This window comes from Idiotropiscis lumnitzeri, chromosome 2 (assembly GCF_059441095.1).
Source record: "Idiotropiscis lumnitzeri isolate Australia: NSW breed Sydney's pygmy pipehorse chromosome 2, RoL_Ilum_1.0, whole genome shotgun sequence".
Lineage (NCBI taxonomy): Eukaryota > Metazoa > Chordata > Actinopteri > Syngnathiformes > Syngnathidae > Idiotropiscis > Idiotropiscis lumnitzeri.
Window position 1 is genome coordinate 24,956,557 of NC_142392.1, and position 27,159 is coordinate 24,983,715.

General features: G+C 42.9%; 2 protein-coding genes and 1 long non-coding RNA gene across 4 annotated transcripts in view; all 3 read right to left on the reverse strand.

Moving 5' to 3' along the window:
* The window catches only part of LOC148342075 (uncharacterized), a 170,147-nt gene that overhangs the window by 101,390 nt on the left and 41,598 nt on the right, over positions 1–27,159 (reverse strand). The window lies entirely within an intron of this gene.
* LOC148342078 (uncharacterized) lies at positions 3,309–14,702 on the reverse strand. Its single transcript, XM_088289022.1, has 3 exons — positions 14,301–14,702; positions 6,327–8,030; positions 3,309–5,066 (listed from the first exon to the last, which is right to left on the reverse strand). The coding sequence occupies exons 2-3, from the start codon at positions 7,578–7,580 to the stop codon at positions 5,055–5,057; spliced, it is 1,266 nt and encodes a 421-aa protein (XP_088145148.1). The 5' UTR covers positions 7,581–8,030; positions 14,301–14,702; the 3' UTR covers positions 3,309–5,054.
* Positions 19,016–21,431, reverse strand: LOC148342079 (uncharacterized). Of its 2 annotated transcripts, XR_015842092.1 has the most exons (3): positions 20,519–21,431; positions 20,310–20,438; positions 19,016–19,297 (listed from the first exon to the last, which is right to left on the reverse strand). It is a non-coding gene; the product is annotated as an uncharacterized LOC148342079 (long non-coding RNA). The 2 variants fall into 2 exon arrangements; XR_015842091.1 differs by lacking the exon at positions 19,016–19,297 and having other exon boundaries at positions 20,215–20,438.

Here is a 27,159-nt window from a genome sequence, read left to right on the forward strand (position 1 = left end):
GACTTTCTGACCAACAGACCCCAGACTGTGTTGCTCGGCCCCTACACGTCCTCCACCCGTACGCTGAGCACCGGTTCCCCCCAAGGATGCGTGCTGAGCCCTCTCCTATACGCCCTCTACACCTACGACTGCAGCCCGGCCCACGGCAACAACACCATCGTCAAGTTTGCTGACGACACGACAGTGGTCGGTCTGATCTCGGAAGGTGACGAGACAGCCTACAGAGAGGAGGTAAAGAGACTGACAACTTGGTGCAAGGACAACAGACTGCACCTTAACTCTGCTAAAACAAAGGAGATCGTCATCGATTTCAGGAGGAACAAGACGGTGCCGCCCCCCCTCTGCATCGAAGGCGTGTGTGTGGAGAGGGTCCACACGTTCAAGTTCCTGGGAGTACAGATCTCCGATGACCGTTCTTGGACACACAACACCACAGCAGTGGTCAAGAAGGTCCACCAGTGTCTGCACTTCCTGAGAGTCCTCAGAAAATTCGACCTGGACAGGAAGCTGCTGCTGGCCTTCTACCTCTCGTCCATTGAGAGCCTGCTGACCTACTGTGTCTCCACCTGGTACAGCGGCTGCACTGAGGCGGACAGAGTGAGGCTCCAGAGGACAGTCAAAACAACAAAGAATTATTGGCTGCCCTCTCCCCTCACTGTCGGACATCTACACCGCCCGGTGCCTCAGAAGGGCTCTCAACATCGTCAAAGACAATACCCACCCAAACTCACACCTGTTCGACCTGATGCATCAAATCAAGGACCAATAGACTGAGAAACAGTTTCTTTCCAAGAGCCATCTCCATTCTAAACTCACACACACACACACACACACCCGCACACGCAGCCCCCCACACACACACACACACGCACCCCCCCCCCCACACACACACTTTTCGTTCTCACACACACACAGCTGCGCAGCGCCACAATTCACGCACACACGTCTCAGTCAAACAAGCAGTCTGCTTACCAAAAAATTCAAATAAAAACCACAGAAAATAATGCCCTTATTCCCTAAATTTTAATGTGAAATTGTGAGAAGACCTTGTCCAAGTGCGATCATTTCTCGATTTATCGACACCGGAGGGAACCTTCTAATTTTCGCGGAAACCTCATTTCCCTTCTCTAGGTTGTCGTCTTTTCTCTAAAATCTGCTCAATTTCTCACCGAGTTATGGCCCAATTCGCCACCTTCAACACCTTGGAAACACGACTCAATTTGTTCACCATGCTATCCGTATCTCTAAAATTTGCTCAGTTTCAACGAGTCACAGCTCAGTTTCAACGAGTTATGGTCAATTCGCTACCGATGAGTTATGGCCTAATTCGTTACCGATTATTTTTATATAACTCCTTGGACTAGCACGATGCAGTTTTGTTACCGTACTGACTAAACGGTCGAGGCCTGGCCTCTGCGTGCGCTTGTCTCCCTCTCACCTCTTTCACTCCCCTTCCAATTGTTTTAACATTTTAAAATTTTAAAATGGTGGTACAAAATAATTTGAAAAACAATACCTGGTTTCCTCTGGATCAGCCTTGTCCGATCGGCAACCGGCATCCGGGCGGTGCGCCGTCGCAGGAACTTGGAGGCCTCGCTTTCTCAATGTTGAAGCGCTGACGTCAGATTCAATGGCGTCCAAGGATCCGAGACGACGCCCGTCCGAGTGCGGTTGCCCGCATTCTCCACCAAATAAATGCCGGGTTTAAATGGCCCTGACGCCTTTTGGGAGAGCTTACTGAAATAACTTACTAAATGTAAGGGCCGAAATAAAACGCTAGCTGAAAGGCCAGGAGGAAACAGACACCGTTGTTCATTTTCACCGCCGGCGGGGGAAAAGAGTGGGACAGAGAGGCCGCGAGCAGCAGCTCGCCTGCTCGCAGCCGCTCCATGCAACTCCTCTACCTGCGTGAAGTTGGCCCCCAGCACAAACGAAACAAACTATTTCCCCCTATTTTTGCAAGAAATGGGGGGCCAACTTCACACAGGTAACTCCTCTCACCCCTCCTCTCACCGGCTCTGCTTTTATTAGCTTGACTCAAGAATCACAAGAAATTAAAATACAATGAAGGTCTGTTTAGCCTAAACTAAATCACCAGAAGACAGGAGATTACTTAACAATGGTGGTCTGTCCTAGACTAAACTAATCAGCAGAAGACAGAAAACAATAACTAATCATCAGGAGACAGCAAGCATAAAATGACAACTCACGGTGTAAAGGTTACTTTAACTAAACGCATCTTCAGGATACTGTGTCTGTGTGTAGTTAAAGCAATGTGTGTATGTGTGTTCCAGCTGTGTGCGTGTGTGCTATAACATAAATGTCAGTATGTGTGTGTGCAAATATTAATGAGTGTATATAAACATGATCATAAATACACAAAACTGATTACATAAAGTTACTTTAAGTCAATGTGATCCTCAATTTATCTTACAACAGTGCTACCTTGACTTGTGCCTGCCGCACACGGAGCAATGCGTGCGACGCCAACTTGGACCGGACCATGGGGGCATTTCACAAAATTACGTCCTACGATGTAAACCTCCCTTTAGCAGCACAACAGTGATAAACGAGCATCTAAAAAGGAAGCACGTTGCGGCTGATGCCCGATTTCATTCCTGACATAGTCACAGACGTTTCTGGAAGCGAGCTGAAGTTAGCACACACAGGCTATTGTGTGCGTCTGGTGGAATACCTGTTGTGGGACCCGAACTTATTAATGGGGGGCCATCGCAACCTAATGTCATTGATAAAATAGGAACCCTTCAAGTGAAATATGTTTACAAATATTTCTTTTTGCATTAAGAGATAGAACTAAATGTTCCTGGACTTGTTGGTAGAAAAGGGGGTTGTGACGTTCTCCCTTTTTCAGCCCATAGTAAGCCAAAGATGCAGATGCATTCCTTGCAGCATGCGCTTGTTCACTGATGAGATCCGTGCAACCTTGGATGGATGCATTAAACGTATTTTAAATGTTTGGATGGGGTGAAACTACGCACATGTGCACAAAACAGTGCAGGGCCACCCGAGGTTCATTGACTCTCACCCAACCAAGACAGTACAAAGTTCATAAATAAATAAGACCAATACGTTCTTGATTAAAAAAACTTATTAATTTGTGTTTTATCCACTAAAATTGATCAACAGTGTTGCGTTTGCAGCTTCGTATTCCATATTTCCTTTCGGCTCACCGCACCAACACAACACCACGACAAGTTTAGGATGTTTCCATCTTGCTGTTTATTTTTCAGTCACTCGACACAACATGTCTTCCCACAGCCGACATCCATAAAAGGCATTTTAACAAACGTAAAACGTCATCACGTAAACCACGCGAGATTTACGACAGTAACAAAAATAAATGTGACATCCAACAAAATACACACATACCCCAAATTTACATAATGACATCTAATTAAATATATCATTACTTAAATTAAAGAATACCATGAGAGCATATAACTCAACACCCTCCCTTGCTCTCATCAGCTCAAAACAATAACCTTTAATTTCCAAAGAACCAAGTTTTAAATTTTTCAATCCTAATCCTAGATGTTGCTTTTGTTAATATGTCTGCAATCATGTTTTCTGACGGACAGTATGCAATGTCTATTTTTCCATTTTGAAGTGCTTCACGGATGAAGTGAAACCTAACATCAATGTGTTTTGATCCCTGTCTATTCACTGGGTTTTTGGTCAAAGCAATGGCCCCTTGATTGTCTCCATAAATCCTGGTGCAACTGTATGTTGTATGATCCATACCATTTAACAACTGAATTAAATACATGCTTTCTTGTGTAGTGGTTGCCAAAGCAATGTATTCGGCTTCACAAGTTGAAAGAGCCACTATGGGCTGCTTCTTCGACTTCCATGAGATTGCAGGGCCTTGTTTTGTCATGCTGAAGCAGTAGCCCGTAGTGCTACGTCTGTCTTCTACAGATGATGCCCAATCAGAGTCACTGAACGCCACCAGGTTTAAATCTTCATCATTTTTCTTGTATATTAATTCGTAATCCATGGTACCTTTTAGATATCTCAAAACATGTTTAGCAGTCACTAAATTGCATGCTTTTGGGTTTGCAAGTGTTTGTGACAATTTGCTCACTATCCAGCTGATATCTGGTCTTGTACACGTCATGGCATAAATCAGGCTACCTACAATCTCACGGTACTCTTTAGGGTTGGCCATCTCATTTTTATTACTTTCTTCATTCACCCCCAGTATTGGTTCACTTGGTGTGTATCTGGGTTTACAGTCTGACATTCCAAATCTTTCAAGCACTTTGACGATATACCTTTTCTGACTCATTTTGATTTCTTCACCCTTTTGCTCAAACTGAATGCCCAAGAAGTACGATATTTTGCCCAAATCTTTCATATTGAACCTGGATTTCATGGTGTCTTTGAATTTATTAAGTAGATCACTGTTGCTTGCTGCCACTATTAGATCATCTACCCAAATGATAATAATGATCACCTCATTTTCTATCTGTTTCCTGTATACGCAGTGATCAGATAGATTTCTCACAAAATTTCCTTGCTCTAGGTGATCATTTAGAAGCTTGTACCAGTTCCTTCCAGATTGTTTAAGGCCATAGAGGGATTTCTTTAGCCTATATACCAACTTCTCGCCTTTTTCTGATGTCTTTTCAAAACCCTCAGGCTGCTCTAAGAAGATTTCTTCATCTATCGGCGCATGCAAATAAGCTGTTTTTACATCCATTTGGTGGACGATGAGATTGTTTTGGACTGCTATCTGCATCAAAGCCCGTACAGATGTGATGTTAGCTGTTGGAGCAAACGTCTCATGGTAGTCAATGCCTTCTGTTTGACTGTAGCCCTTAGCAACGTATCTAGCTTTATATACTTTTCCTCTTTCTGAATTTTCTTTCAAGGCATATACCCATTTCCCCCCAATTAAGTTCCTGCTTTCGGGTAGAGAAACCAGTTCAAATGTTTCATTTTCTTGGAGTGATTGAATTTCTTCCTTCATCGCTTGTATCCATCCGGGTGCCTCGACCGACATCCGGGCTTCACTATACGTTTGTGGAACGTCACATATGGCTCTGTAACAATGATCAACATTTGTGTTAGCAATATCGTTGTCATTGAGGTCTGTCAGATAATCATTTAAGTATTTTGGAGGATTCTTTTCTCTTTTTGGATAACGGTGGTTTATACCGTAATCAGGACTTGCATTTTTCGTTTTGTCACCTCGTGTTTCTGACGCCTCATCATACTGTGACACATCTGTATTTATCATGCCCTCGTTCTCATTAAAGTCATGACTTTCACTGCCAACTTCGTGTGGTTTATCTTCAAAACCCTCAGTGTTAGAAAATGTACTCCTGCTTCCCATGATTTCTGAATCCAATTCATCTGTTTGTGTCTCTCTTTCCATGCACTTATTTTTGATGAATTTTACCAGTCTGTGTTTCGATACTTTTTCAGTTTGTGGGTTATACACCAGATATGCAGGGCTGTTTTTACTGTACCCCACAAAAATCCCCTTTTCACCTCTTGCATCTAATTTCTTGTGATTGTGCTTGTATACATAACATTCTGATCCAAACACCCACAGTTTGGAAAGATCTGGTTTTCTTCCTGTCATCATGAAATATGGAGTGTTTTTAACCCTGTCATTGTAACATCTGTTACGGATATGAGCAGCATTTTGGACAGCATAAGGCCACAGCACTTTTGGTAACCCCTTTTCTAATAACAGGCACCGTCCCATTTCAAAGAGTGTTCTCCATTGTCTTTCGGCTGTACCATTTTGGTGTGGAGAGTATGGGGATGAAGTTTCATGTCTAATGCCTTTATCCCTCAAGAGCGACTGAAAGGCATTGTTGGTGTATTCTGTACCATTATCCGATCTAATGCATTTGACACTGCCGTATGGGGCACTGTCAGCAAGGAATTTTTCTGTTGCTAATAGTGTGTCACTTTTGCTTTTGAGAAAATAAACAGACACGGCCCCTGAAAAATCGTCTATGAATGAAACTGCATACTTGTAACCATCCTGACTAGTTGGTTCAATGGGGCCTGCCAAGTCAGTGTGCACCATCTCAAGAGGTGCATTAGCTTTTGCATTCAATGTCCTATTTCTACTATTGATGAATTTTCCCTCTGTGCACACATTGCATTCTACTTTAGAGTCAGCTGTAATTGTCATGCCCTTTACCACATTTGGCAATTTTAACACATTCCATATTACAGTGTCCCAAAATTTCATGCCACGTTTTGACATCACAAGTCAGATTCGCATTGTCCTTTGACTTCATGTCAGTAAATGACTCATCATAGTTTTGTTCGTTGTGATTTACCGTTCTCACGAAGTACAGTCTTTCATGTTCCTCGACGTCGAAAACTGTTCCATCTTTGGTTATGAGTTCATTTTGTCCTTCCTTGAATGTTACTATGGCTCCATCCGACGTAGCTGCTTTCACTGACATGATGCTTTGAGGGTACGTTGGTATATACAAGGCTTTCTTCAACGTGACACCGACACATCTTCCTTTCGCGTCCTGGAGGAAGACCTTGGCATCTCCTCTTTTCAATGCAACATTGTTTTTCCTGGTTCCGTCTGCTAGTTCCATATAATGTCTTGCTGGGTTGAAAGTCTCATCAAACGTTGTGAATTTGTGTTCCTCATTTACAACATGTGATGTGGCTCCACAGTCCACCATTAAGGCATTCCTTTTAGCATTGTATGAGAGATATTTGTGGTTGACCTTGAACACAAATGTCTCTTCCTCCTCATGATCCTGTTGTCTTTCTGCCGTTTGTTTTGCTTCATCTTTCATCTTGGTTTTTCTCCTGCATGTCTCATCACTGTGTGTAGCACTCCTGTGGTAGTTGCACCACTTCGTCACCCCTCTTTGGCGGCAATCTCTCACAAGATGTCCACGGTTTCCACATCCGTAGCAGACGACCGATGATATGTCTACTTTCATTACATTGTCTGTCTTTGTGTTAGAGTCAAACTTTTCCGTCTCCTCGTAGCTTCGTAGCCGACTTTTAAACTGTGCAAACGTTAAGTCATCGCTGCTTTGTGTAGTGTGGACGCAGAAAGGCTTGTATGTTTCTGGGAGGCCCTTCAGAATCATAGCTATTATCAGTCCATCACTTATTATCTCCTTTGCATTTCTCAAGGAGGTTACTGCCTTCTCAGCACGAATGACATAGTCGGTTATAGTTTCCTCAGTTTCTTTCTTTAAGGAAGTTAATTCCGTATACAGGGCAATAATTCTGGGCTTACCCTGACTCGCGTAATGGCCGCGTAGTATTTCCAACGCCTTTTTGCCGTCGTCTGCCGCTTCTCTCATCACCAATGACAGGCTTGTGTCGTCGAGAAACTGAATTAGCTCCGCGTAGCATTCTTCATTCTTTTGTGGATCGGGTGCGGCGGTAGACAGTATAGTGTCTTTCAATCCGAGTATCCTCAAATGGCCGAGGAACTTTACCTCCCAAAGTTCGTAGTTGTTTTCATTCCCGTCGAAAACTAACCGTTGCCATCTTCCTCCTCCTGTGCCGCGCCTGGGCCCATAACCTGTTGCGTTTGCAGCTTCGTATTCCATATTTCCTTTCGGCTCACCGCACCAACACAACACCACGACAAGTTTAGGATGTTTCCATCTTGCTGTTTATTTTTCAGTCACTCGACACAACATGTCTTCCCATAGCCAACATCCATAAAAGGCATTTCAACAAACGTAAAACGTCATCACGTAAACCACGCGAGATTTACGACAGTAACGAAAATATACGTGACATTCAACAAAATACACACATACCCAAATTTACATAATGACATATAATTAAATATATCATTACTTATACTAAAGAATACCATGAGAGCATATAATTCAACATACACTCGCCTGAGTTGTGTGCAGGCAACGCGGGTTCAGTTCCCACTCAGTGACGACGTCTATGTCTGCCCTGTGACTGGCTGGCGAACAGTTCAGGGTGTAGTGCGCCTTTCGCCCGTAGTCAGCTGGGATCGGCTCCAGTACCCTCCCGCGACCCTGTTCAGGATAAGCGGTGTGGATAATGACATGACGTGACAAATATTTGTCCTCTCATCAATATTTGCACAACAGAGTACTGAGTTTCGAGATCCTCACTATAATAGTTCTCAAAATTATATTTATTATCAATGTACGTTAGTTAAGGGATATTTTATTGACAATCTAATATCAATATACAAAGACAGAAAAAATTGGTGGTGGGGGGGCGCGAATCTTTTTCTTCTTGGTAGGGGCGGGCGTGAAATAATTGAGAAGCACTGCTAGTATATGCAGACATTATATTCATACAATCTTGCAGCCCGAGTGAACCACAGCATTGTTGCAAGTTCGGTCGGAGAAACGTAAACGTCCCACTGCTGTTCCAGCAGAGGCTTCTCGGGGCAAAGGCGGAAGTGACGTAGAGATGACTCGCCAATGTGGCGTTAATTTAGTTATTTTGTAAAAAACTTTTATCAACCGAATTGAAATATTATATAAAACATATATTAAAATAGAACAGCCAGGGGTAAAAACAAACACAGAGGCAAAGAAATATATTTGAAAAATACGTGCTTAAAGTATGACGTCATTAGCAAGCGCGCAGCTTCCGAAGGACCTCGACCACATCCACCGACCCGTCCAAACCGAAACAAAAACACCCACCGCTAAATTCTTCTGATTTCTTGTGGAACTGACTGTAATTTTCTCAAAGGATTTCCAGTGCTACTCTAAAGGACTACGACATAATTCATTAAGTCTTTGTGTCCCGATAACCTCATCTTCGCGCGTTGATGCTTTTCGGCGTAGTTAGCTTAGCTTGCTATCTAGCTAGCCGCTAACGAAAAGAGGCACATGACTCATCGCCAAGCAGAGATCAAGTGTGGATTTTTTGGAATTATCATTTGAAAATGTGTGAAAGAACGACACCCAAGTACAAAGAGGAACTTTGGGGAATAAAAGAAGAGAACGAGCAACATCAACTGCTGGACGAAGTTTGCAACCAGCCTCGTGTTGTGCCACTCAAAGCAGGTGTGTACACGTCTAACTCTCTGAAGTGAAATATGGTTTATTGATGTTGTTTTACCACATAAATGCTGCATAATAACCATTTTATACCTCTATACACGCGTTAGTAGATGTCTGTGTCTATGTGTTATGAGAATTTGCACAGGCTGCATCTATGTGTTATGAGAAATGGGAATAATTGGAGGGAATTCGCACAGGGCCTAAGCACCAGGAATGTCTGACTCATGTGAAAAGGTACAGCCGATAACGAAAAGGGAGTGAGGATTGGCAAAGGCCAAAGTTGTGCGAAGGGCCATGCGAACCATCAAAGCGCACTCGAACGGGAGGGGATGGGGTGCGATATTGGCTATAAGAATGTGACGGAGGCAAAACGTAAGTGGAGTCGGCTGAGGGTTCTACGCGCGGACGCCCAGCATCGTATTTTTTGCTCGCATTACTGAGGACGCCGGGGCTCTCCGTCCTTCCAGCACACGGTAATGAGATTTATGTATTGCATGTAATCTATGAGCTGAAATACAATTGTTGCTTGCTTGCTTGCTTGTACACTTTATACTGTGGGTTAAATAAAATGTGCCGCTTGTTTAACGCAGTGAAGTGTTTGTTGTCCATGTAAGTCGCCGACAATCCGCGATCCTGAAGTTAATAATAAGTCATAGCAATTGTTCATGAGTTGTGACTATTATATTATTTGATACTGTAATTGATTATAAGCAGTGTCTACTCAAGGGCTCACGCTTGTCTGATTGGATATAACAGACAACTTAACCCATTGTAGCCTGGCGATTGGGTATCAGTCTCGCTACTAGTCACTCTTATTGATGCTGTAATTGATCATAAGCAGTATCAGAATTGTTTCAAAACACTCATTTGCTTTGTAAAGAACGACTTTCTATCGTTAAAAATATGCATCACAACATTAAGTTGTTTGGGGACATGCGTCCAAGGTTATTTCCGCTTTATTTTTAAATATTGCCTTTTACTTGACGGATTGCTGAACATTTGTTTATGCAAAATAAAATCAGTGCAGAAAATAAATGCCAAAGAATAACCAATAAAGGGGGGGGGGGGGGGTGAACTCCATGTTTTTTTTTTTTTTTTATAAAATTTGAACTGATTATTTAACATTTTACATTTTCTGGTATTTATATCTTGTTCAAGCAAGTCCTTCCGGAAGGAATTCTGCCTGACTCTAAAAATGTGCACACTGCCGCAAAAACGTCAATGGCGGTTGATCAATTTTAGTGAATAAAACACAAAATATTAAGTTTTTTTTTTTTAAATCAAATACGTATTGGTCTGATTTATTTATGAACTTTTTACTGGCTTGGTCAGGTGAGAGTCAATGAACCTCGGGTGGCCCTGCTCTGTTTTGTGCATAGGTGCGTAGTTCCACCTCATCCAAACATTTAAAATACATTTAATGCATCCATCCAAGGTTGCATGGATCTCATCAGTGAACAAGCGCATGCTGCAAGAAATGCATCTGCATCTTTTGCTTACTATGGGCTTAAAAAGAGAGAACGTCACAACCCCCTTTTCTAACTACAAGCCCAGGAACATTTTGTTCCTGGTAATAAAGTTCCTGTGGCCCAGGTGGTTTGCATCTCATAGTTCCTGGTAATTTTTGCAAATGACAATGATGACGGAACAGTGGGAGGTCTTGTGTTACTTTGTTACTCATTACTGACACCCTATGGCTGTTATGCATTATTGCAGGTACAAAATAATTCAGTGAACTCTAATAATATTATGGTGTATTTTAGTCTAATTTGAATACATATTGGATAACTTTAAAATATACAGTCATTATTCAAATATGTCAACACGAAAGTCAGAGTGAAAGTGTTGTTACTTAATGCTTATGTGTAAGAACTTTTACTCTTCAAGCGTAATTTTGTTTTAACATTTATTTAGAAACAGAAATTTTATAAAAATAAAAAGGGTAATGTCGGAACGTACTAGCAGGATAAATGTCATTTTGGGTAAAAAAAAACAAACGTAAATCATGCAATAAATCGCGACTCTGATTCCAGGGCCCCTTTAATTCTTTTAGGGATCCAGATTATAATGGAAGCAAAAATACCCACGATGAAGCTTTCTCTAAATGCAAAAAGAAATACTTGTAAACATATTTCACTTGAAGGATTCCTATTCTATCAATTACATTATGTTGCGGTGGCCCCCATTAATAAGTTAGGGTCCCACAACAGGTGTTCCATCAGACGCACACAATAGCCTGTGTGTGCTAACTTCAGCTCGCTTCCAGAAACGTCTGTGACTATGTCAGGAAAGTAATCGGCATTAGCCGCAACGTGCTTCCTTTTTAATTGCTCGTTTATCACTGTTGTTGTACTGCTAAAGGGAGGTTTACGTCGTAGGACGTAATTTTGTGAAATGCCCCCATGGTCCGGTTCAAATCGGGGTCGCACACATTGCTCTGTATGCGGCAGGCACAAGTCAAGGTAGCACGGTAGAAACAATATCAGACAAAGTTGCCACATGAGGTTTGACTTGACCAAACCAACTGTATGTTTGTCTTTTTGTGTCCTGCAGACGTCAGTGAATACGATCTCCGTTCTGTGAAAGAGGAGCCAGACTTGACTCACATCAAAAAGGAGGAGGAGGAGGAGGAGATCAACAAGTCACCAGTGAACGTTGACCCTATAGAGACTGAAGATGAAAACAAGGATGAGAGTGAGGACAACAGAGGGGCGGAGCCTACAAGCAGCAGTTCACGTCGTCACGTGACAACAGAAGGTGATGAAGACCACTGGGGGCCATCACAAGCACAAAATGAGGACACATTATCAGACGCTCATGTCGATGATGATGATACTAATGATGATGATGATGATGATGATGGGCAAGCCAAAGGTGAAAGGGCATGTCACACTGACTTATTAACTTCAAAGCTGTCGTTAAAACCGCACACGAGAACACACAGTGGTGAAAAACCCTTTTCGTGCTCAGATTGTGGAAAATGCTTCTCTCATAAGAAGAGTTTAACAGAACACACAAGAGCACACAGTGGAGAAAAACCTTTTTCCTGCTCAGTTTGTGGCAAGAGTTTCTTTCGGACATGAAAGCTCTCCTGAAGGAGAAAAAGAGGGCTTTTGTTTCAGGCGACAAGGACGAGCTGAAGAGAGTGCAGCGTCAGCTGAGAAGGAGGATCTGAGAGGGGAAAAATCCTACAGGATGCGGATGGAAGAACAACTGCAGCGGAACAATGCCAGGGATGTCTGGAGGGGCCTGAAGACCATCTCAGGCCACGGACAAGCAGGTAAGACCCAGAAGGGGGGGGGGGCTTCAGTGGGCAAATGAGTTGAACCTATTTTTCAATAGGTTTGATCAAATGTCTGACCCCGCTCAGGCTTCCCTGATGCAGCCCCCACCCACCCCTCCTGCCACTGCGAACAAGACCCTCTCTCCCCCTCTCTCGCCCCTCTCTCTCTCCACAGGCTCCAGTTCCCAGCCTCATCAGACAACCACCACTTCCTCCTGCTCAGCCTTGTTCCTCACAACATCTCAGGTGAAGAACCAGCTGAGGAAGATGAAGGCGAGGAAGGCGGCAGGCCCAGATGGGATCAGCTCCCAGCTCCTCAAATCCTGCGCAGACCAGCTGTGTGGAATCGTCCAGCACATGTTCAACCTGAGCTTGAAGCTGGGCAGAGTCCCCCAGCTGTGGAAAACATCCTGCCTGGTTCCGGTTCCAAAGACACCCCATCCGAAGGAGCTCAACAACTTCAGACCAGTGGCGCTGACGTCTCATCTGATGAAGACCCTGGAGAGACTGGTCCTCGTCCATCTGCGCCCCCTGGTCAGCTCCTCAATGGACCCACTCCAGTTTGCATACCAGCCTGGCATCAGTGTGGATGATGCCATCATCTACCTGCTCCACACTTCATTCTCCCACCTGGAGAAGGCGGGGGGCACGGTGAGGATCATGTTCTTTGATTTCTCAAGTGCTTTCAACACCATACAGCCCGCCTTATTGGGAGACAAGCTGGAGGAAGGGTCAGAGCAGACTCTTCCTACTCAGGAGGTTGAGGTCCTTTGGCGTTCGGGGAACACTCCTCAGGAACTTCTATGACTCGGTGGTTTCCTCAGTCATCTTCTATGGAGTGGTCTCCTGGGCAGGAGGCATCTCGGGCCGGGACAAAAAGAGACTGGACAAACTAGTGAGGAGGGCCAGCTCTGTCCTGGGCTGCTCCCTGGACTCTGTGGACTCAGTGGGGGGCAGAAGGATGACGGCAAAACTGTCATCAATGCTGGACAAACCAGCCCACCCATTCAATGACACTCTGAGAACACTTTACAGCTCCTTCAGTGACAGACTTTTACACCCTCGCTGTACCAAAGAGAGATTTCGCCGCTCCTTCCTGCCGACTGCTGTCAGACTTTTTAACAAGAACATTGGGTCAGGCCTACAAACGGGAGGGCATTAGTGCAATTGTGCAGTCCTAGGATGCAATATTAACTACTACTGTACTTTCAGCCAAGGGTGTACTTAAATATTGACCAATGATGTATTTTGTTTACCATTACAGTATTCTTATTACAATACTTCTATCACTGTAGTATTTCTACCACTGCAGGATGTTCACTATTACAGTACTTTTATCATTGCAGTACTTTTATAATTACGGTATTTCCTATCATTGCGGTACTTTTACTATTACAATACTTCATCATTGCAGTATTTTTACATCGTTGCAGTACTTCTACCATTATAGTACTTTTATCATTGCAGTATATTTTATCATTTCAGTACTCTCACCATTACAGTACTTTTATCAGTGTAATATCTTTATCATTGCAGTATTTTCAATCATTCAGTAGTTTTTATCATTACAGTGTTTCCCCCTCTGTATAATGGACAGGCATTAGGAGTGTTTCCTTACACTTAGATACGTTTATACTGTGTATATTTGCATGCGTTTTCATGAATGTTTGCTGCTAATGTTATACATTAACGGCTACATTACGCCGCCGCCTCTGTGTGATCTATATCTTTGCTGCTGTAACACTTCAAATTTCCCCATTGTGGGACTAATAAAGGACATCTTTATCTTTATCTTTGTCTGCACTGATTTTATTTGGCATAAACAAATGTTCAGCAAACTGGCAAGTAAAAGGCAATATTTAAAAATAAAATGGCAATAACCTCGAACGCATTTCCCCAAACAACTTAATGTTGCGATGCATATTTTTAACGATAGAAAGTCGTTCTTGACAAAGCAAATGAGTAAGACGTGTACAAACCTGCTTCGTGTAGCACAACAGGAGGCTGCTTGTTAACTTCGCCCAGCAGTCGAAGATGTTGCTCGTTCTCTTCTTTTATCCCACAAAGTTCGTCTTTGTACTTGGGTGTCGTTCTTTCACACATTTTCAAATGATAATTCCAAAAAATCCGCCCTTGATCTCTGCTTGGCGATGAGTCATGTGCCTCTTTTCGTTCGCGGATAGCTAGCTAACAAGTTATGCTAACTACGCCGAAAAGCATCAACGCGCGAAAATGAGATTATCGTGACACAAAGACTTAATGAATTATGTCGACGTCCTTTAGAGTAGCACTGGACATCCTGTGAAAAAATTACAGTCAGTTCTACACTAAATCAGAAAAATGTAGCGGTGGTTGTTTTTATTTCGGTGTGGACGGGTCGGTGGATGTGGTCGAGGTCCTTCGGAAGCTGCGCGCTTGCTTATGACGTCATGCTTTAAGCACGTATTTTTCAAATATATTTCTTTGCCTCTGTGTTTGTTTTTACCCATGTCTGTTCTATTTTCATATATTATTCATATAACATTTTAATTTGGTTGATAATTTTTTTTTTACAAAATAACTAAAATAACGCCACATTGGCGAGTAAGCTCTGACGTCACTTCCGCCTTTGCCCCGAGAAGCCGCTGCTGCTCCAGCAGTGGGACGTTTATGTTTCTCCGACCGAACTTGCAACAATGCTGTGGTTCACTCGGGCTGCGAGATTGTATGAATATAATGTCTGCATATACTCGCAGTGCTTCTCAATTATTTCACGCCCGCCCCTATCAAGAGGAAAAAGATTCGCGCCCCCCACCACCATTTTTTTCTGTCTTTGTATATTGATGTTAGATTGTCAATAAAATATCCCTTCACTAAGCTAAATTGATAAGAAATATAATTTTGAGAACTATTATAGTGAGGATCTCGAAACTCAGTACTCTATTGTGCAAATATTGATGAGATGATAAATATTTACTCATACGTTTTTTGTAAAAAAAAAACTTTATTAATATTAGCAAACCAAACACAGTTATTAATACGTACATAATATAGAAAAGACAAAAAGAATAGCCAGGGGGATTTTAAACAAAAATTCTTTGTAAATAACCAGAAGGAACAGCTTTAGTATGTTTACGATTCGGTTTTTTTCATGGTTACTGTAATGTTCCGTCTTCTGTCTTAAGAAGTCACGCAGGTAGTGATGGGTCCAGCGACACTGAGACGTCGACGCGCGCGCCGAGCTTCCAGGGCAAACCCCGTGTCGGTGCGCGTACCGCTTTAAGAAAGTCACGTGACCACTACCAGAATCGTATCGACACGCCGGTCGCGCGCCAAACCGTGTTCATAGGGACGCGCATCTGTCAACAGGATGGACGCTCAAAACAAGCATCGAGTTATTGGCGCATTACTTTGCGTTAAATATCCACAAGATGGAAGACGTCACTGTTGATGCGCACTCAGAGGTGCAGCGCTATATGTCAGCAGGACACGTTGCACGTACGGAAGACTCGCTCTTATACTGGAAGTCCATGGAGGCAACGTTCCCTCACCTATTTCTATGAGCCACACAGGCGTTGTGCACACCGGCCTCTTCAGTGCCTTGTGAGAGGATCTTCTCAAAGGCGGGGGAAATTGCCTCAAAAAAAGAAATAGACTGAATAACAAAACGCTGGAGAAACTATTTTTTTTAATAAAAATCTTGAATTACAATGAGTACATTGTCATTCACAACACTTTTACTTGGGCATTCAGACAGATGTTCACTTAATTTATCAACTGCGTCTCGAATATCAAAGATTTTTTGATGAAATTGCGTGTATGTAAAAATAATGTGAAAGAAAATGCCTAATCAGAATCAGAAATCCCTTTGTCATTGTGCTCAAGTGTGCAACGAGATTAGAGAGCTCCTCTCTCCAGTGCAATACAACAATAATTCAGTTAAATATATAAATTAGATAAATGAGAGAATAATTAGTGTGATGGAAAGTAATACGAAATAGGATATATAAAAACAGATCACGTCGCTAATCAATGGAATTGGATAAAATTAGTTTGACAGATCAGTGTCAGATGACCCTGTCAAATGTTTCCTACAAGTCCACCAGGTGTCAGTATTCAGCAACACAGTGTCAACACAGTGTCAATACATTGTGTCACTGTGTTGAAACGATACAGGATGCCTCATCTACCCATCACTATTGGTTAGAGTCATTGTTAATGATAGCGATTGTCAATGGTATCATGGCAACTCTCTTTGAAATGTGGCGATTGCTTATGGTATTGAGGCAAGGTGAATTGCCATGGGCTGAGTCAGTGCGAGCTATTGCTATGCTAAAAGCAGCTGAGCTAGCGCCTTGTAAGGCGGTGCGCCCAGTGTGTGTTTCAAAGACAGAAATAGCACCTTCAACAGGTGTTGCGCCCTTTGAAGCAGCGCGTCCTATGACTGCGAAAATATGGTAACTTAAAAATTAAAAGTAAAAGAATTACGATTAAGAATGTGCAAGCAAGAACTCAATCTGATCGAAATGTTGTGCTTTGACAAATGTTGAAAATAATTATATTTTCCAGGAGGTATTTATTTCTTTGTTGTTAATTCATTCAATTCTATACTTATTTCAATATTTGAGTATTATTTTTCTTTCAATATGTAGTATATTTTGTCTTTGAAGTGTGGGTCCTTGCTGCCTTCAGGAGAGGCAGCCGAGCAAGGCTGGATTGGTGATGGAAAAGAACTGGTTCAAAAAAGATTTTATTCTCATCACTTGCTGATGTCAAAAGAAGTCTCCCCAAAAACGTGCACGCCCCCTCTCAGACATTCCCTTCTTATCGGGAATGCCCAAATCGGACATGAATATCTAATTTTCCCTTGTTGCATATGCATTCCCATCCCGCTAGTCTTTGGGATTTCCCTCCAAAAGTCCCCCAGAGGGAGAGCAGATGCGTCTCCCCGTTGATACGACCAGTCTACTCGTGACCACCTTAAATTACTCTCATACCCTGGAAGGTCACTGACCTGGCGAGAGAATTGCCCCCACCATAAACAACGCTCAGGCCTATTTTCTCTCAGGGCAGTATCTGGTTACATCTGAACTTCAGAACCAAGACTGGTCACTTCTGTGAGCTCCAGTCCCTTCATAGTTTCATAAAGAGAATTACTTCCCATATCTAAATTCGGCCATTTAAAAATACACGACTTTTTTTTTCCATTTATTTCAATTTATATTTAAGCTTGCTTCTGTAATAATACAATATTTATTAAATTATTTTAATATGTAAAATTATCATCAATTTAAACCTTTTTATTTCACACTTGAATATTTCTTAACATATTTGTTCATTTGAATATGTATGCAATTTAAATTATTCCATCCATCCAGCCATTTTCTGCCGCTCATCCGGGGTCGGGTTATTGAAATAATTTAAAACATTAGTCATTTTTATAATTCAATATTTATTTCAAGATTAGGACTCTTCTCAATGAGCTCAATATTTATAAAATGTTTCCATATTTCTTATTAATTGAATTAGGTCTGTATGTGGTTGCCAATTTTAATATTTCCCTATTTCATTATATAAATAATCCAACGTATAAAATATTTAATTGGGTATATTTGACAAAATGATAGTTTTTCTGAAGTGAGATTCTGCTTAGCAACAAACCCCAAACGCTTGATAGAGCTCAATCTAGAAAATGTATTTAGCCAGTCAGAAATGTATTCAGAAAGTGAAATATTAAATGTATCTGAGGGGATATTTGAAGAGTTCAAGTTTTGATCAATGGACCATACATATACGAGCCAGCCAAACACAGCGAGAAAACCAGCGCTGACTCCAGTCGCCATCAAGTTGCCAACTCCTGACATTCCAAAACCTTTGAGAGAAACTGAGACTGCTTGCGTTTCTCTTTCTTGTTCTTTTTACAGTTCAACTTCGAGATCTGTTTTTCACCTTTTCACACAGCGTAATGAAGGCCAGTTGAGCAAGTGGAACAAGTGATTTTATTGATGATTGTGGAAGGCACCGATTTCATAATCACCGTTTCTTCTCACACCTTTTCCATTAGGTACAATTAAAAAGACAACTGAAAAGCATAACGTTAAAAAATGTTATTCCAGGCAAAGGCAATTAATTTTATTTACACGTTTGATGTAAACACACAAAACAAATCATCATCACTCAGACACGTTGCTTCTTCAGGCACTGATCACATTGGCTTAATGTCAATAAAAAAAGCTTTTCAAAATTAAATTCATCATATTTTATTCAAAATCACATTTACATCTTACCACAAATAGTCAGTTTCTTCAGTTTTTTTCGTCTTTTTTTAAGCTTCAAGGATCACAGCAATTCTCGCCAGCACAATCGTGTCTCTCAGCTCCCTGTTTAGTGGCAAATTTTTTAGAACAAACGCTGCAACTGAATGGCTTGTCTCCATTGTGCGTTCTTGTGTGGATTGTTAAATGCGACTTTTGAGAGAAACTCTTGGCACAAACTGAGCAGGAAAAAGGTTTTTCTCCAGTGTGTGTTCTTGTGTGATATGTTATATGTGCCTTTTGAGAGAAGCATTTTCCACAAACTGAGCATGAAAAAGGTTTTTCTCCGTGTGTTCTTGTGTGCCGTTTCAAAGACAACTTTGAAGTTGTTGATTTCCCACACTGAGAACATACCCAACTGTCAGTGTGACATGCCCTTTCACCTTTGGCTTGCCCATCATCATCATCATCATCGTCATGAGTGTCTGATAATGTGTCCTCATTATGTACTTGTGATGGCCCCCAGTGGTCTTCATCACCTTCTGTTGCCACGTGATGACTTGAGTTGCTGCTTGTAGGCTCCGCCCCTCTGTTGTCCTTACTTTCATCCTTGTTTTCATCTTCAGTCTTTATAGGGACAACGTTCAGTGGTGACTTGTTGATCTCCTCCTCCTCCTCCTCCTTTTTGATGTGAGTCCAGTCTGGCTCCTCTTTCACAGAACGGAGATCATTTTGTCTGACGTCTGCAGGACACAAAAAGACAAATTTGGTTTGGTCAAGTCAAAGCTCAGGCGGCAACTTTGTCTTATAATGTTTCTACCGTGCTACCTTGACTTGTGCCTGCCGCACACGGAGCAATGCGTGCGACCCCGATTTGGATCGGACCATGGGGGCATTTCACAAAATTACGTCCTACGATGTAAACTTCCATTTTCTAGCAGCACAACAGTGATAAACGAGCATTTAAAAAGGAAGCACGTTGCGGCTGATGCCCGATTTCATTCCGAACATAGTCAGACGTTTTTGGAAGCGAGCTGAAGTTAGCACACACACGCTATTGTGTGGGTGTGATGGAACACCTGTTGTGGGACCCCAACATATTGATGCAGACCACTGGGGGCCATCGCAACATAATGTCATCGATAAAATAGGAATCCTTCAAGTGAAATATGTTTACAAGTATTTCATTTTGCATTTCGAGATAGAACTAAATGTTCCCGGGCTTGTTGGTCGAAAAGGGGGTTGTGACGTTTTCCCTTTTTAACTCATTAAATACCAGCCATTTTCACTGGAGCAACCCGCTCAATCCCAGCGTTTTCCTGGGTTTTGACTAATATTGCAAGGCCCACAGAATATTGTATTCTAATGCTATATAGACATGGAGCACACCAAAAGAAAGATGAGACTCTCTTCTTCCAACAGAAAAAAAAGTTTGTTTCTATCTTTTTCCATTCTTGAGCAATCGCCATTTGAAAATAGCTAAATTTCATGAAAACTCCAATCCCTGGGGAAAAAACGGAGAAAATGAGCTTTTTGTAAACTGATGCATTTCGACCATAATTTCAATTTTGACACTATTATTTATGGCTTATATGACACCTCTAACATCTAAATAATGCATGCCTTCTATAAAATACCAAAAAAAAGCACAAAAAATATGTTTTTGATAACAAAATAAATTTATTTGCACATAACAGAAAACGACTGAACTGTTGAACTATGTACAAAAATGAAATACATCAGTGTCATACATACTTTTTTTTTGTGTGATATAAAATAAAACAGTTGCCTTGATGCAAGGGCACACAACATTTTTTCGATTTTCCTCGGTTGCCATCCAGTGTGTGTGACGCCATCCGGAACCACTGCTTCCTGATGCACAACCTGTAAATATAAACAATTGGAAATATATATTTATTGCTGCATTTTATTGCTGGCGTGTGAAGTTTCATATTATAATTGACCTTTCTTTGCACCAACAAGACGAGGAGGAACCTTCTTGCCGCGGGATGCACAATCTGTGAATTGTAGAAAGTTTGTATGATTACGACACCATTCAGTATTGCTTCCTCGTCGGGGAGGAGTCACGCTTGCTTGAAGTGCACATTCCCTCGCATACTTCCTAGTCGGAGTTGAGCTATGCTCGCGTCTAACTACACATTCACGCAACATATTCTTCCCGCAAGATGCATGATATGTAAAATAAGTGGATATAAGGGCTAACCACATGTTCAATTGTAACTTGCGAGCGTTTATTTCCCTGTTCGGGAGGAGTTATGCTTGCTTGGAAGCGCACATTCGCTCGCTCACTTCCAATGCTCGCGTCTAACTACACATTTACGCGACATATTCTGCGCGCAAGATGCGTGATATGTACAATAGATGCATGATGGCTAAACACATGTTCAATTGTAACTTGCGAGCGTTTACTTCCTCGTCGGCGAGGACTTATGCTCGCGTGTAATTGTGCAATAGAGGCGGCCGGACGAGGAAGTCAGCGAGCAAGCTCGCGTCTAACTACACATTCACGCAACATATTCTTCCCGCAAGATGCATGATATGTAAAATAAGTGGATATAAGGGCTAACCACATGTTCAATTGTAACTTGCGAGCGTTTATTTCCCTGTTCGGGAGGAGTTATGCTTGCTTGGAAGCGCACATTCGCTCGCTCACTTCCTATGCTCGCGTCTAACTACACATTTTTACGCGACATATTCTGCGCGCAAGATGCGTGATCTGTACAATAGATGCATGATGGCTAAACACATGTTCAATTGTAACTTGCGAGCGTTTACTTCCTCGTCGGCGAGGACTTATGCTCGCGTGTAATTGTGCAATAGAGGCGGCCGGAAGAGGAAGTCAGCGAGCAAGCTCGCGTCTAACTACACATTCACGCAACATTTTCTTCCCGCAAGATGCATGATATGTAAAATAAGTGGATATAAGGGCTAACCGCGTGTTCAATTGTAACTTGCGAGCGTTTATTTCCCTGTTCGGGAGGAGTTATGCTCGCGTGTAATTGTGCAATAGAGGCGGCCGGACGAGGAAGTCAGCGAGCAAGCTCGCGTCTAACTGCACATTGACGCGACATTTTCTGTCCGCAAGATGCATGATATGTACAATAAAAGCATTAGGGTTAAAACCACATGTTCAATGGTAACTTGTGAGCGCTTACCTCCTCGTTCGGGGGGGATCTGGTGAGGACTCTCGGCTGCTTTGGCTATTGTCCAAAGGCAGGCGATTCAGGCCGCAAGGCACGCGCAGCCTCTTTAGACGCCTCTTTGTTGTGACGACGATGAAGCGTCATCCTCTCAACCAAAGCGTCTCCAAAGCCTTGATGCTTTTAGGAAGCTTTTTTTTTTTACAAAAAAACATTCCTCGATCGTCATTTGCTTGGAGGATTTCATTGCTAACGCTACTAATGCGACTGCTGCTAGTGCTGCTGCTACCCACGCTGCTCTCCACGCTTATAAGTCTACCCCAGGATCCCGCCCCCCCATTTGTACCTCTGGCGCAGATTCAAGGCGAATTTTCTGCACCTCTGCCCCCTGCTGGGTGATTTTTACATGATTCACAATGCAGACAAGGCTGATTCTCAGTCAGAGGTTGCATCAGACCCTTATGTACACTATGACGCAAAAAAAACAAAAAACGTATTTATACGTCTTTGGTAGAGGGCGCCATTGCTTTAAAAGACGTATTTATACGTCCAAGGGAGTAAATGAGTTAAGACCATTGTAAGCCAGTACAAAGTTCATAAATAAGACCAATACGTACTTGATTTTTTAAAAAACTTAACCCTTTGTGTTTTATCCACTAAAAATCAACCGCCATTGATCTTATTGCCGCAGTGTGCACAGTTTTTAGAGTCAGTTTGAATCATTCCAGAAGGAATTGCTTGAACTAGATATGTCATAGAAGTTATTGTCAAAAACGAGACAAGCCTTCATAAATGAATCACCCAGCCAAGATTGTCTTTGTCACTTGCGAGGAGCAGTCCGCCAAAGAGAAAAGCTTTCCCGCTCCTGTGCGGCGTTTTATTGAAGCACAGCAAAGCATTTTGAATATGCAAACTCATAAAGAATGAAAAAACATGAACACTTTGACTTTATCACACCCGTCCACACACATCCTGTTGTTTGAACGGTTTCAGCTTACAAGACATTTTTTGGGTCACACTTCTGTTAAACGCGAACGGTTTCCTGTCAAACACGGTTCAAGACGTGCATCTGTTTTTGTGACTTCCTGCTAAACTGCCAGCATAGACACAACTCTGTTACCACTGAACTCACGTTTTCCTGTTTAAGAAGTCCATGTTTTTGTGACCTTCTATTAACCTGTGTGGTATATTTAGTTGTTGATGTGTGGGTCTGGCTCAGCTTCCCTCCGGACAGGTCGCCAAGCATGACAGATTTGGTGATGGAAAGAACCTCCCTGACACAGTCATTTTGGTTCGAAAGAGATTTTATTCTTGTCACATGCTGATGTCAAAAGAAGTCTCCCCAAAAAAGAGAAAGGGAAAGGGTGTCTCCTCCCTTTCCTTCTTATTGGGAATGGCCACACCGGACATGAATGTCTAACTTTACCTTGTTGCATATGCATCGTCATTGTACGATTTTGCCCCCAAAGCCCCCTACGGCGAGAGCAGATGTGGTTGCTATTTCAAGTGACCTTCTGGTGCCATCCTGACTGCTTCTATCACCTCGAGTGCTCCACACCTAAAGCTGGTCAAGCCTTTTGGACAGTATCTCGTTTACAATGGAATTTCCACACAAAGACTGGTCACTTCTTAAGACTCCAATTCCCTCATAGTTATTTAAGAGAATTACTAAAATGTTCATAAGAGTAAATAGAAAAATACACTACATATTTCCCCCCTCGAGGCAATCTTGTCCTGATAAAGCAAAAACGACACCAGCATGTCACCAAAAATCCCATTCCAACCTTTTTATTAATGCATTGTCTATAATTTTGGAAACCTAATTGACTAAAACCTAAATCATGTTCAAGGCATGCTACATAAAGGTAGTTTAACTCGGAAAACTAAGTATAATAAGGCCAAATTGCTCCGTGGCGTCACTCTAACACCTCCTGCAGGACCACACATAAATCCAGCAATAATTCCAAAAAATCCCAAATCAACCATCTCGGTCACGAAGGAGTTTCCCCCGCAATGATAGATCTTTAAGCAAACCGGCAGTAACACTCAGAATTTCCAGTGTAGTCCATGTGGAGGCATCAAAGCTTCGCTGAACCTTCGTCAAAACCCCCCGCCCCCTTCGAAAGAGTGGGGAAAAAGGGGGAGATCCTTTCTAACACTTTCTAGTAAACCTATATTCACAGGTCAAGTAGGATGAAGGAACACCGTTACAGAACAGAATAAATCCACAGCGTAATAAATGCATGATGGGACAAGACACACAAACACACAAAACAAAAACACGAGTCCAATGATATGCAAAAACATAGTTGAGGCCACGCTCCAGCGTGAGAATCCCATGGCATCGTCTCCCTCGAGAGATGCCAAGCCCTCGTCACCGACGAGCTCTTGCAAACAGTATTGTTTCAGATTATCACGTCCACATCCTATGACCCTCATAGGAGTCCTCCTCGTCGTTTGCTCCAAGTGAGATTGCAGTCTACATCCAACTCCATCTACACTTCAACTGAAACACAACAAGCAGACACACTCCACACAAAAATTGAGCACCAGAGATGCCAAAGAAACCATTTTCCACAGGAATGAGTCCATTCCAGGATGTGGAGGGCACCAAGCCATTATCTCCGGAATGCCCCCTTTTGCCCCCAAGCTGTGCCGGCATTAACTCGGTCAAATGGGGAAGGCGCAGACATAGCAAAAACAAATTGGAGAAGCTGTGGAGCAGAGCACAACATCAGTCAGACCCCGGGTCCACAAGCCCTCTGGCAGAGACGCAAACAGAGCTTTCGCTTCAGAGTGACCCATTCACTGTCTACCATAATGTCGAGAAATTCGGAAAATGTTTCATAACAGAGGAATTCGGATTGGGTGCTGAAACACCACACCCTGCTAGTGACATGGAGTATTCAACATCTGAAATTAACTCTGCCAACCGTCTTCACCAATGGGCCGAAATCTTGAGGATGATGATGCGCACCGATAGTTAATGTGATTTGTGGCTCAGCGAACAGAGACAATTCATAGCGTTTCCTTTGCTCTGGGGCAAGGCACACATGCAAGGCAGCACCGGTAGACATCACAAATACATAATCCTAATGCAAGATGCACTTCTGACCCTCGGAATTGGGTGAATGCATCCTGAAAAACCAAATCATCAGAACTGAGTGTTCAATGCAAAGGACCAATTGGTGGTTTGAAAGGGTGGAGGCGGCTACACCGCGCAGACCAGAGCAGGAACAAGGACGTACCACCCGCGGGAGGATGGAGACCCTGGTCTCAGAGCTGCCCAGTCTACCGGAACGGAGGACAACATATGCTTCCCCCGGCGGAAGCGCACAGTCATATTCAGTCCCTTCTGGAAATTCAGTCCCACTCGAATTCCAGTGTTTCACAGGTGCGGAATCGGTCCACGGCAGTGACTCGGCCAATCTCAAGAGTCCCACAAGCGTGACAGTGTTGTTGCTCACTGGGATATGCAGAAGGAGCTGGCAAAACGTGGAATATCTTGTTCCACCATCAAAAACTGTTGTCCATCAATCGTCACCTGAATGCCAAGACCTGCCGGTCCTTGAATGCTGAGGCTCCGCGGGCACCCCTATCGTGGAATGGGGTCCCAATCGGGTTGAGGCGTCAACTGTGCATTTGGAAGCCATAGAAGCGTTGTCGGAGGAGGGGGTAGCGGTGGCGCCCCGTGCTAGTGGACCTCTTTGTGACTGGCATGGCGCTGGACCACAGGATGGCACATTTCAGGAAGTGGCTCGGTTTGGACCGCTCATCACCCAGTGACCCCACAGCAAAAGCACGTCCCACTCACAACCCATGTCTATAACCACCCTTACTTCTGTTACGCGACTTTGTTGATCGGCCGGTGCGGACAACAATCCTGCAGTGGCACTGCGTCACCAGAACCTGGCCCAGGAGCAGCGGAAACAGAAAGAGCAGACGCAATGGGAGCTGCATGCGTCGGCTGCTGCATTAGCTGCTTCTCCCCGGTTTTATTTAATTCCCCCCCCCATATTCTTTTTTCCTTTCCCGGTGAATTAGCACTCTTGGCCCCCTGAACCCGCGAGTGTAACAATTCTTTTTCTACATCCAATACAATATTTTCTTTCATCGATGCAAAAACGGGGATTCTACTCATACTGATTAGCAGTTTCTCATTGACGGACTGTTTCGCATGATGTCAGTAACTGGGAGGCGCACGCCCTCGAGGACGGCCACCCGGCACAGCTGTGTGGTGGTGACACTATTGGACGGGTCACTGGCGGAAGCTTCAATCCATTCGCGTCTCGCCCCGTCTCCCATAAGAGCTCACCAACTTAATCCCTCATCATATTTTACAAATGCCAATGCCAATTGGTTTTGTCTTCTGTTTATGATTCATATTCAATCTCCATGAACACGTCAACTATAATTAAGCTATTCTTTTTTTAACTAACTAATACAGTGATTCTCAAATAGTGGGGCGCGGTGCGATGCTGAGTTGGGCGTGTGGGACCCTGGGGAACATGCTTTTTTGCATGGTTTTGGGACCAAAAAAGGCGATCTCAGACAACGCGAGTTTGAGCTTGTCAAAGCTGTTTGTGCCCCGAGTTCATGCAGTACTCGTTTTAAAAAAAACGTGTCGCCCTGTCACGCAGTACTGATTAACAAAAACAAAAAGCGTCGCCCCGTCGCTCGTTGACCCGGAAGTGATTTCTTTCGCCGCTCCTTAAATCCCCCGCGCCAAGCTATCTTGCGCCGCAGCAGAGCGAGCAAGGAGGCGCTAAGCGCTAAAATGAATTGCTTCGATGGACGCTCGACTTTTAAAAGAAGTCTGACTCAAACCGCGTTTGGGCGGAGAGCCAGCAGCTATGAACAGAAATGTTATATTGCAACCATTACGTATCCGAACAAAATAAGACGATGGCTACGTGAGGAATTTAGCAGACGCTCTCAGGCTGGAACACGGAAATGGCTGACGTCATCAAAACAAAGCGGTTTGACGTCAAACAGATTGTAAACATAAAAAAAAATGTCTAGTCAACATATTCAAACATGTGCTTTATGTTATGTATTTTGAATTTTTGTTTGAAATCCCCCTGGCTCTTTTTGTCTTTTCTAGCTTATCTATGTATTAATAACTGTTTGGTTTGTTCATGTTAATAAAGTTCAGAAAAACTAAACAAAAACGTATAGTAAATATTTATCATCCAGTCAATATTCGCACCACAGAGTGCTGAGTTTCGAGATCCTCACAATAGTCGTTCTCAAAATGATATTTTTTTAATCAATTTATCTTTGTTAAGGGATATTTTATTGACAATCCAACATTAATATACAAAGAACATGTACATGAGTACGAAATGTAAAAAAACTGTAGTGGGGGGGGGGCGCGAATTTATTTTCTTCTTGGTAGGGGGGGCGTGACAGGAAATAATTGAGAACCACTGAACTAATATAAC